Source organism: Gopherus evgoodei, chromosome 1 (assembly GCF_007399415.2).
Source record: "Gopherus evgoodei ecotype Sinaloan lineage chromosome 1, rGopEvg1_v1.p, whole genome shotgun sequence".
NCBI classification, from domain to species: Eukaryota; Metazoa; Chordata; order Testudines; family Testudinidae; genus Gopherus; species Gopherus evgoodei.
The window spans coordinates 205,770,437-205,782,720 of NC_044322.1; the positions used below are offsets into that span (position 1 = coordinate 205,770,437).

Here is a 12,284-nt window from a genome sequence, read left to right on the forward strand (position 1 = left end):
TATAGGAAACCTTATAGTGTAACGGGTCTGATTCTGCATTGTCCAGCACAGTCTGTTATCATTTCCATTGGTGCAAAATGTTGCAAATGCTACCAAGTCCAAGTGGTAGCATATTATATTCACTTTGCACTGGTGTGAATGACCACATAAAGTACAGGGTACCAGAGAATCAGGCATGCTGTCTCCAGCATGAACCAGGACATTTGAGGTGATGGGTTTACGCTAGGTTTTGGTTATACAATAACTTTTTCATGTAATCTGTTCAGGCCAAAATATGCATGTAATTGCACTCCACATACTTGCCTTACAGGCTTAAAAACTGAGGAGCTAGAATGAGGCATTAGGCTGGCAAACTAACTTTTCACTTGTAGAATCTTTATTTCAAAGCCTGATCCAGGATGTTAGTAAAATGAGTTTGGTGCCCACATAGGGGGCATGTGCCTATGACATATTATCACTACATGATCCAGCACAGGACATGCCCAGGACTGGAAGAGCAGGGACTTCTACAAGTGAATATGGGCAGAACTGCCTGGAGGATGTTTGCACGCATCTGCTTCCACTGTGACTAACTTGTAGCAGTTTTAACAGTAGCTCCTTTTCACAGGCATCAACTCCATATGAGCATTAACAAAAAATAAAGCTGTGGCAAAAAAGGGCTGTAGCTGAGTTGAAGAGAAATGTGGTTTGAATCCTAACACAGAAAGTGACAGCTGCTTCATGTTCTATCAAGCCCTCAAATTAATAATGACACTTAATTTTTCAACACAGTAGCATTACTTGTAACACCAAGTGTTCCAAAGAGCACAGAGAGACTGTAAGTAAAAATATTTCTCTCCGTTTTTATAGCTGTTTACTTTGTGTCTTCATCAGTTTCATGTTTCCCTATACAGTCAATAAGTCTTCCAGGGTTTGTATGGGTCTATTCACACAGCAGTGGGGGAGAAACACTTGTACATGTGATTATACAAACCCAGTAAGTTAATCAGAGATTTGGGGGCAGAAACAGTACCTACAACTACATCTTACTCTTTATATACATTTATTAAAGGGACACTGTCAATGTAAAATGCTGGTTAGCGGTGATTAATTAAGGATGATATAGACCATTTGAGGATGAGGATTCCTAACCAGCATAAGTAATATGAGTTTTTATGCACCAACAAATTTTAGGTAGGGTTTTTTTTTTTCTTCTGGGAGATGTTAAAATAAAGTATCTGACTCCCTGTAGTGTCTGGCACCCGGTTGTTCAAAATGGGTGTTTATACCAAACTGTGTAAAGCTTGCTCTCTCTCTGTGAGGACCGTAAATCGGCAGTACAAAAGGCTCGAAGCGGGTTAGGGTTAGATGTTAAAGCTGTCAGAGCTAAAATGATAAATGTAAAGCTCACCCAGAGCCTGGGCTCTGATGGCATTTACGTGGAACTCTACCCAGAGTAAACATTGAAAATGTCACTGCGTAGGCTGTAAGCACTCCCCGATGTCCTGACTCCTTGTAATGTATTCCAGTGCAGAAAAATTCTTACCATACTGAGTAATCACTTTACAGAATTGATTGGCTAAATAGGCATCTCTGTGAACATGGTCTTGATCATCTGGTCCACCCTGTAATTACAACTGGAAAAGCATATTTTGTAATCAGAACATATCACAGGAAGAGAAGTGCATATGTTTATGTAAACCTTATTTTAGTCTCCTGGTTGGGTGTAACTAGGGCATTCAACTTTGAATTCGAGACCCCAGAAGTGCAAATGGGATGGTATCACAAAGGTGATTTTTTTTGGGGAGGTCACTTGTCTGCGTATCACAACTGGAAGTTTTGAATGGGACAGATACAAGATGAGACTACTAGCTGGCTGAAAGCATTCTCAGGGGGAGGGCATGGGGAAGGGGAGGTAGAGAATAGATTATAAGCTGCCAAGGGCACCAGCCTCCTTTAAAAAGAACAACCCCCCTCCCCTGCTATCACATCTGAAACCTCAAAAGCTCATTCCTGCCTGGTAGCAGAGAGGATACACCTATCTCCTAGAACTGGAATGGACCTTGAAAGGTTATTGAGTCCACCCTCTGCCTTCACTAGCAGGACCAAGTACTGATTTTTGCCCCAAATTGCTAAGTAGCCCTCTCAAGAATTGCTAAACCCGGGGTTGTGAGTTCAAGCCAATGTGCAAACCACTGAGCTAGCAGAGGGTGAAGGCAAAAGGAAGTAGCCCAGCAGCTAAAGAATGAAACTCTGCAGTGGAGCAGCACTGGGGCACCATAGAGACAACAGGACAGTGGATCCGGGATCAGGAGAAAGCATCTCCTCACAGCTCTGTGTTAATGGGGGATGAGGGTAGGGCAGGTACCAGTGCCCGACCCAGGATTACAGGGTGGGAGCATATCCCCTTCATACAGAGACACATGGTAGGCAAGGAAGGTATTTTTTGTTAGGGGCAATGTTTTTTTTTTCAAATTAAAAAAAAGCCAGTGAAATATGTTTTTACAAGTAGTCTCCTGCAGCCCTTACACAGCAAACATTGTAGCATCCTGAAAGAGTATGGCCAGCTGAGAACCATCTGGACTAGAAAACCACCCTGACTACATTGTCCAGATTGAGTGATGTATACAATGCAAACAGCTGGCCTAGAGTAAATAGTGACAAGTAAAGCAATAACATAGTATTCCTTCTATTCTAATCCCCTCAGGTGGGTCTTGGAGGGCTGGTAATGCATTTAAGAAAGACTTTTAACCTGACAGGGACCATGTTATTGAAGGAGTAAGTGATGCTATTGAAAGGGGCTGATTGTCATCAGATGAGGCTTTCTACCAGGAAAAGTACTGGTGAAAGTACAGTGGATGGGACTGGTTGAAAGACCAGTTCTGGGCTGTCTCATAATGGTAAATACTGTGCTGTTAGGTTTGTGGGAGTGGAAGAGAAGTGTGGATTAATATTTGGTTATTGGTTAAGCCACAACAGAGGATCAAACATTAAAATGTCTTTTTTTTTTACTGTGGGCAGATGATGGGGCCCATCCATTTCCTTAACCAGTTCCTCTCCATTTCTTTATCAGCCAAGGAGACTGTCCCTGAGAATGACCTGCATGGGAGACTCTTTATTAACAGAGTTTTCAATATCAGCGCAGATAAGATGTTTGAAATGCTTTTCACCAATTCCCATTTCATGCAGAGATTTCTCAACACCAGGAATATAGTAGGTAATATAATTTCCTCTTTCAGTTCATGTAAAGATTTATGCTAGAAAAAATTACATTCTCGATCTTGGTGAGAGAAGTGTTAATGTAGTCAGAGATGAATAACCAAAACTCAACAGATTCTGCCCACAAAGGGGAAATTAAACCTGCTTTTGAAGATAAGGTTCTGCTTTGAAAATGACTACGTAAACCTGGCCCTTTCCTTCTCCCTGTGTGTGTTAAGACTCAAAGCTCTGATTGAGGTAATAAGTGTTTACACTTTTACTTTCTTTTTGCCAAGTCCAGCTCTAGGACAATGAGCTGGAGTCTCTTCTGCCTAGTACATCAGCATCAGAATTGCTAGCTATGTCCCAGTGACAGGACTAATCAGTTACATCTATACCGCCTCACTGAGGACAACAGCTAGCACAAGTGGAACGAAGGGAGGAATGTGAAGGTAATAGGGTTGGCAGGAGTAATAATGGCAGGATCTTTTTTACAAAATCTTTCTTATTCAAAATGAAAAGAAATGTAACTGAACTACCAAGGTGCGTACAAGATTAAATTGATTAACCTCATGGATTTTATCACTGTAACCTGTGTCTGTCCTCATCCCACACCCTCTTTATTGTTTTAACCCCACTCATTATGTCCTAGATAATATCAAATCTTAATTTCTTCAGAGCAAGGACCATATCTTTTTATCTGTGCTGCACTTTGTCTTGCGCATTTTGGTGCTGTAAAATAATAATGCTTTTACAAGAGTCTGAAAGAAATGAGCTTGACCTTTAGATATGAGGGTGAGTGTGCAGGACTGTCAGAAAAACAATTTTTATTTATAAAATGAGTGTACTTGTTCTGGTGTTATTGAGACAATGAACACAGAAACAATACTCTCTTTATGTTCACTTTTCAGAGTAGAACCTTCACAGTACACATTAATGTTACAACATTAAATAATTTAATATGTGATTGATTTTAAAGTCTCTGCTTTATTGATTAGGGTATTGGCTCAATAGTTTTTTTGTTTTGTTTTTTGGTGTTTTTTTTAAATCATGTTATATTCAAGTAATAGTAAAGTCCATACAATTTGCACATAGAATAAATCCTTGCACCCTCCTAAATAACACTCACAGGCTTTAATTTTCTGGGCAAGTAAATTTTATTTATTGAGATCACAGAAACAGAAGATAAAGTCAAAAGAGAGTAATATTTATTCAGTGTCAGATTTTAAGGCAAATCAGCAAGACCTGTCTCTTTCACTAATGCTAATGAACCTTATAACTTCCATCCTAGGCAGATGGAACACAGTGTAGCTTATCATTTAAAGCCTTTCTTTAATTTTTTCCCATGGTCTATTCTGCTTTTCTAGAATCTAGCAGACCTAAGAGTCCAATACTGGCCAGTGCTTCTCTCACTTTTTGCTATTCTTGTAAATTACCAACCATCTGGATTGGTTCCAGGCTGGCCTTTGCAGGGGAAAACTCCTATGTCCAAAAGCAAGAAGGGAGTTGCAAGGGGAAAGTGACAAGGCCGTGTGTGTGGAGGTATTCCCTCCTCTTCCTCCAACACACTTCTGAATTCTGGCCTCTAAACACTCAGGCCCCGTTCTCCATTTCCTTATCTCTGTCCTTGTTTACACCTATTCAGAGTTGGTGTGAAATGGTCTCTAATCAGAGTGATGGTGTTTTGCAGTCACTGACATTTCACAGCTGTGAATGTTGACACAAGGTGTGCAAGGCAAGGGAGAATCAGGCTCTCTAGCATCCCTCAGTGAGTAACATGAACTGATTCTACAGTGTGTTAAATAGTAAACATACAGGAACTCATGAAGGAGAGGAGCAGACCTTTCACCTGTTCACTGTGAAACCACTTTCAACCAAGTTAAGGATTGAGACTGCTCCCTGTAAATTGTTGGACATTAATAATTACACATTTTGTGACTAGATGCTGTATCGACCCCTTGGAATATGGACGGCAGTGGCAATCAGTTGAGGACCCTCACCTACACTATAATGATTAACAATCCGCTCGTTGGGAAGTACACAACTGCAACAGAAAAGCAGGTACTGTGTGCATTCACAATGTGTGCCAAAATTCACAATGTGTAAACACTTATGTAGTGCCTTTCATCTTCACAGAGGTTTGTAAACCTGACTTCTTCCCCACAGTCCTTGTGGGAGTAAGCGTGAGCCTTATTTTATAGACAAGGAGACTAAGACACAGTAAAGTGAAATGACTATTCATAGGTCATTAGAGTTAGAGGCAGAGCCAGGACTAGAACTCAGGAGTTCCTGGTCCCCAGTCCCATGCTGAGAGTTCTAGACCAGTGGTTCTCCTCCTCTTTCATACCAAAACCATTCTGTCCTGCTGGGAGCTAACTAGGAGCCTTCTCACATTTGGCAATGTGGGAAGGACAGTGGTTGCCAACCCCTGACTCCTATCTGTAACCACCATGAGTTCTCTACCTGTCTCATTTTCTCAGACTATTTCAGATTCTTTTCCTACTGCCAGTAGCTTTTAGGTGGTAGTTTTGCTGGCATGATGAACCCAAAGACTGAAGGGAAGAGAACTGAGACTGTGTATTTAAAATGTCTTCCCCCCCCCCCTTTTTTCTTTTTATGGGTAGATCCTGAATAAACTGAGCCAGAAAGGTCAGTCATATCGGGTAGATGCAGAGGTGCTGACACATGATGTCCCATACCATGATTACTTCTACACTGTGAACAGATACTCCATCACCCGCACATCCAATCAGAAATGCAGATTACGGTGAGACAGAGTGGTGTGCAGCAGGTGGGGCGGGAGAGCCATGTTGTATGCACTGAGGTATGTTTACTAAAAGAGGTGCCTACAGCATGGGAAATTTGAATTTCTTTGCACAAATTTCTTCTCTTGAAGTGTGGTTCCATTGTGCAAAAGATGTAAAAATGGCCCCTTCTTATTCATTGTATGTGTTTCCTGCAAGTATTAGTCAGCTCTGGTGGCTTTTAATGACAAAAACAAGGTTTTACTCTTGTGCCCTGCACAGCCAACATAGCTTCAAGAGAATGAGCTGGGTTGTACTCCTCCTTGGGAATTCTACATAAAATTGTTTACCAAGTACCAACAAATTACACCTGTGCATGCTCCTGCACAGTTGTCATTGCCAAAGGCATAACTTGAAGCTATTAAATTGCCCAGGTGTAAGTGAAAGTGGAATTTGGCCTGTACCACCTCTACTAGTGGTGCTGGTGCTAAGGGAAAGAGAACCCAGCTTGAATCTCAGATCCCAAGCTGACTTTGCAGACTAGGGAGGCATGAAAATCATCTTGTAAACTGAGCACATTTGATGATGAACACGAACCCTCCTAATACCACTTTTACAGTCACTTTTTGGAGCTGAAGCACACTGTGTAAGAGAATAGGTCTAGTAGCAGTTAATGCTCAACATTGCTGTGTGGGAAACCTTGGGTTGATTTTAGGCTGGGATCTCTGGCACTGGGAGTACGAAGGGAAAGGGGTGAACTCTTTGCCTGGGGGAAACCAAATGCCTTGAGCAATCCTTCTAACTGATGTAACGGCTTGTCGTCATGTACAGCGCTACAGCAGCGCAACTGCACCACTTTAGTGAAGACACTAATACACCAACAGGAGAGCTTCGTCTGTTAGCCTAGTTAATTCACCACCCTGGGAGGCCGTAGCTATGTCTGGGAGAAGCTCGCCCATCAACATATGCTGTCTATACAAGGAGTTAGATATAACTACATCACTCAGGGAGTGGATTTTTCCCACCCCTGAGCAATACAATTATATTGATATAGGTCTGTAGTGTAAACCTGGCCTGTGAAGCAGCATTGACTGGCTGTGAAGGGAGACTCCCGTGGTCCTTTTTATACAGATATATGGTGATCATAACATCTCAAGGGAGAGGGATATACAAGCAATGCATGTAGAGTATATGTGTTGGATGATAGCAAATACAGCATGTAATACCATTTATAACACTGAGCTATAATTAGAGCTGGTAGAAAAATTTCTGATAAAGTTTCTTCTGTTGGAAAATTCTGTTTCATCAAACCAGAAACTTCCCAAGGGAAAATGTTAATTTCAACAAAAGTCTGTTTAAAACAATTGGGAGAGAAAAAAGCATTTTGATAAGGTCAAAACCATTCCATTTTGACATTTTCAGAAAGGAACATTTTAACTTTTTTTTTGTTTTGAAATTTATTTTAAATTATATATAAAAAAGTGAAAGTTGAAATGAAACATTACAAATTACCTAAAGAATTTTGTTTCAAAATTTGTTTTGTGGGATATAGACATTCTTTTTCATTCCGATTGGGAACTAAAGCAAATTTTGAAATTGTGGAATGTCCTGTGAAATGGAAATTCCCACAGAACTCTAGCTGCAAGGCAGTTTATAATTTTTCTTTACCCATGTCTAATCCCTACCTTTTCAATGTGAGTGCTGCCAACTGACAATGTCTTGCCTATTTATAATAGTGATTGTTTTGGATTATGGACAGCCACTAACTTTATCATTTATCACTCACTTTACCATTCCATTCTGTGTTGTTGCAGGCTTTCCACAGATGTGAAATACAAAAAGCAGCCATGGGGCCTCATCAAGTCTCTAATTGAGAAGAACACCTGGAGTGGGATAGAGGAGAATTTCAAACAACTTGGTGAGGATTTGCTTTTTGTAGTAACAGGGTGAAATCTTTTTTTGTGGATGGATCTGGTAAATTTTAGTGGTCATGAAACTGAATCTACTAGAAATAAATGTACAAAGTGTGAGATTCTCTTTGTGTCTCCTTCAAGCCAGAGGATCCCCTAGGTCCATATACTGCTTACTCTGGGGTGCCATTGTATTGTGCTTTCAGTATGTTATCAAAGGACTCCTACAAAAAATTTCCTCTTAGCAATCAATAGTCTTGTGTCCAGGGGATGGGGGTCAGCTCCCAAGAAGGAGATGTGAAGATAAAAAAAAAAAACCCATTAATTTGATTTCCCATTTAAATCAAGGTGCTTCCTTGGTTGTAGCTATGAGAGAAAGCAACAGTGCTCAGCAAATACATTAAGCTGTACTGTGCTGGAAAAGTATATATTTCATACCTGTAAAGTATCGAGTGTAATGTTAGTACAAGTCAATGGTACAGTTTAAGGAATCTCTTATGTATCATATATATTTTCTAGAAAAGAACAGCCTCTATTGATTTGTATGCCTTGCCCAGTATTGTCTATCATAGCAAGATAATGTGAACTTTCCATTTGAAAAGCAAAGGGAAAAATAAATACTTATTTTCAACTGTAGAATCAGACCTGCTAATGGAAGAATATGCAATAAACCAGCCTATAGAAGATCCTGGGAAACTTATTGCCCTAAGAAGACGACGACGGAATTTACACCGGAATGTGGCAGAGCTGCTTCCTAAGCGTTCTTCACAGCACTCTTCTGGGGACATTGGATTAGAGTCCCAGGGCAACATAGTTGGTGGGTATAGCAGCATCTTTTCTATTTCAGCTTCTTGTCCAAACGTGTGTTGGAGAGGGTGTTTGATTAGTAAGACAGAACAAATGTGATGCCACTATGTGTATTTGTTAGACCTAGTTGGGTAAAGAGAGCTGGATGAATAGTTAAGGTTTATTTTATATTACTAAAGCTTGGATATACAGGATCTGGAGCATGTCTGATCCTCTTTGCAGTGACAAGCATCTGCTGAACTCAAGTGCAATCTATAATCTGTTCTGCTCCAAAGTAATAGCACAAAGCTTGCACAGGAAAAGCAATGCAACCTGATTTTAAGAACTTGCACAAAATCCCAAAGCATTTAATTTTTGGACTTTAACTACACAGGTAACTGAATGCAGTCCTTGAAACGGTTACTATTTTACAGTTGCACCCTGGACTCATCTTCCTAAATCTTCTTGTTGTTTTGTATTTTTTATTAAACTGACGTCTTTTTCAATCTCCTGGCTGCTTCAGTCGTTTCTGGGGCACCAAAGCTGATCTAGCACTGTTGCCCCTTCCTGCCACTAGGCGTGACAGATTGACTTGTAATCAGTCATGGCGTACAGTGACTGCTTTGACAGAGAAGAGGAACATTTGTGCACTAATGAGTGCCGGAGAACTCTGACTTATATGAAACAGCTTAAATTGTAACCACTGAACTGAGAACACAGACTTCAAACCAGGAAAAAAGTCCTTGAGAATACCAGAGTAAATTTGGGTTAGTAGCATATGTAACTGTGTTAATTCCCACATTCCTAATCTGCCACCATTGCTCCAGCTTTCCAGGCGAGTGCTTTTGTCTCTGTGCATGTTACAGCCTTAATGTATGTCCCTTTATCAGGCCAGGAAATCTCAATGTTAGGAACTATTGTAGAAGATCAGATAATTTACACAATTCTAGGATAACCAATCGGTGGTGCTGGGTAACATATTTTCAGTTTGAGAGGAAATGTACACTTCATCCTGCCCTATGCCAATATCCAGGGCTGGCTCCAAGTTTTTTGCTGCCCCAAGCAAAAAAAAAAAAATTTTCCCGTGCCCTGGCCCCGCCCCAACTCCGCCCCTTCCCCAAATTCCTGGCCTCACCTCCTCCCCTGGGCGCACCGCATTTCCCCTCCTACCCTTCCCTCCCTGCCAGGCAAGCCTGGGAGGGAGCGGGGAGAAGCGGAGCAGCAGCGCACTTGGGGGAGCAGGCGGCAGCGGAGCAGAGCTGAGCTGGGGTGGAGCGGTTCCTCTGCCCCCTACCCCCAGGGTTACTTCCTGCGGCCCTCCCTGCGCCCCCCACCGCCGCTCACCTCTGCTCAGGGCTGGCTTCCGGCTTTTTGCACCCTAAGCAAAAAAAAAAAAAAAAAAGAGTCGGAGTGCTGGTGCCTAGAGCCGGCCCTGCCAATATCAGATTCCCAAAGGTGTCCAACGGGGAGCAGTTTTGCACTCAGTTGAATTTAAAGTGTTTTCTGCAGGATGATAATTACTGAAACCAGGTTGATTTTTCGTGCGATAGACAAGAAAAGAAACTGGAATGGTTAATGGTATGCAGCACTGGCAATGTGATCAGATAGGCATGTGGATGTGATAGGGTGACCAGACAGCAGGTGTGAAAAATCGGGACGGGGGTGAGAGGTAATAGGAGCCTTTAAGAAAAAGACCCAAAAATCGGGACTGTCCCTGTAAAATCGAGACATCTGGTCACCCTAGGAAGTGAATACCCACTGAGAGCTGCTTTGTCTAAGGCTATGGGTACGTCTAGACTATGGGAAGCGATCGATTTCTCGGGGATCGATATATTGCGTCTCATCTAGACGTGATATATCGATCTCCGAACGCGCTCCCGTCGACACCGGAACTCCAGCAGCGCAAACGGCGGTAGCGGAGTCGACGGGGAGCTGCGGACGTCGATCCTGCACTGTGAGGATGAGAGGTAAATTGATCTAAGATACTTCAACCTCAGCTACATTATTCACGTATCTGAAGTTGCGTATCTTAGATGGATTTCTTCTCACACCCCCCAGTATAGACCAGCCCTGTGTCTACACAGCAGAGCTGCAGCTGTCCTGCTGTACAGTAGACATTTGCTACAGCTACAGAAGGGGTTTTTCTGTCATTCTAGTCAATCCACCAACTCAAGAGGTAGTAGCTAGGTCGATGGAAAAATTCTTGTGCCCACCTAGCTGTGTCTGCACCAAGGTTTAGTGTAGCTTAACTATGTTTCTGAGGTGCATGAATTTTTCACACTCCTGAGCAACATAGCTAGGTCAATCTACGTTTTAAGTGTAGAACAGGCCTAACTCAGGAACATACTTCACAGCACTGCTTTGCATTAGCATAAGAGATGGACATGTAAACTTGATACTCCGGCTGATTCCTCCATTGGGATGGATAGAGAAATAGTTTCTGTTATGTGCATAAATGGGCATCCCAAATTGCACACAGCTGGTGTGTCTGTCCATTGGGGCTGCCATCTAATCCACCACTTACTGTGCATTGTAGACTCCTATTTAGGAGAATTAATGTTGAGCATTTCTAACCTGATCTTTTCCATGCCCAGCAGGAAGGAAAAGGGATGTTGCAAGGAAGACCACAGCCATCATTGTGGTAATGAGCATCTTGTAAGTACTCACTGCTGTTAAACCACAATTTGACTACTGTCTGAGAGCTAATCTGATTTACACCTATGTGGAAGCAGGAAAAGACTATTCATGCAGTCCAGTGCTTCTCAAGCATGTGATATATGGGCCACTAGTGGAGTCATCTTTAGTGGTCTTCAGAATAAAATCCTTTGTTGCTCATCATTCTTAGATTGTAAGGGGACTCTCTCCAGGGCCGCCCAAAGGATTCAGGAGGCCTGGGGCAAAGCAGTGGAGCTGCAGCGCTTGTACTCACCCAGTGGTGGTCGGGTCTTTGGCAGCATGGCCCTTCAGTGCTGCTGAAGACACGGAGTGACTGAAGGGCTCCTCTGCCGTCAAAATGCCGCCAAAGACCCGAGCTACTACTGGGCTAGGGCTCGCGGGGCCCCAGGCCTGGGGCAAATTGCCTCTTCCGCCCCTGCCCCCCCCCCCCGCCGGCGGCCCTGACTCTCTCTTTCTTTGTGTTTACATGGGTTGAACTAGTCTGCTGCTGCTGCTATTCATGATTGTTCGTACACTGCATTTTCTAGTATTCATCCACTCTAGTTTTAAAAATGTCAAAGGATGAGACTTCCACCACTTCCTTTGAAAGACTATTTCACAGCCTAATAGATCCCACTCAGATGCTCTTGTTACCTTAAATTCCTGCATGTTGCTTTCTCAGGTCCTTTCCTGAGGGTTTGTTCAGAGAGGATAGAATATTATTCATTCTGGCCAGCATGGCCCTAGTAATGCTGCAGAAGCAAAATGATAGCAATGATTAAATCAGTCTGATTTTCTTTATACAGTTTGCTGCTCTTGGTTTTGCTGAATGTGACTCTCTTCCTTAAACTATCAAAGATAGAGCGTGCAGCTCAGTCATTTTACCGGGTCCACCTTCAGGATGAGAAGTCCTTAAAGTGAGTGAATTTCTGACTGAATTCTTCCTCGTCTTCATCCAGATATAAGAACCTGATAACTTGGACTGTACTCGTAACCAGCAAATTTCAGGAGG

General features: G+C 42.3%; 1 protein-coding gene across 4 annotated transcripts in view; it reads left to right on the plus strand.

The window, feature by feature from the left end:
• GRAMD1C (GRAM domain containing 1C) overlaps nt 1–12,284 on the plus strand; it is a 78,484-nt gene that overhangs the window by 60,593 nt on the left and 5,607 nt on the right. For 3 of the 4 annotated variants that reach the window (XM_030533075.1, XM_030533102.1, XM_030533094.1), the window contains 7 exons: nt 3,053–3,196; nt 5,120–5,238; nt 5,802–5,944; nt 7,736–7,839; nt 8,469–8,648; nt 11,212–11,272; nt 12,079–12,189. In XM_030533075.1, coding sequence (XP_030388935.1) covers nt 3,053–3,196; nt 5,120–5,238; nt 5,802–5,944; nt 7,736–7,839; nt 8,469–8,648; nt 11,212–11,272; nt 12,079–12,189 — 862 coding nt within the window. The remainder of the gene's footprint in view (nt 1–3,052; nt 3,197–5,119; nt 5,239–5,801; nt 5,945–7,735; nt 7,840–8,468; nt 8,649–11,211; nt 11,273–12,078; nt 12,190–12,284) is intronic. The other variant, XM_030533084.1, reaches the window with a different exon arrangement.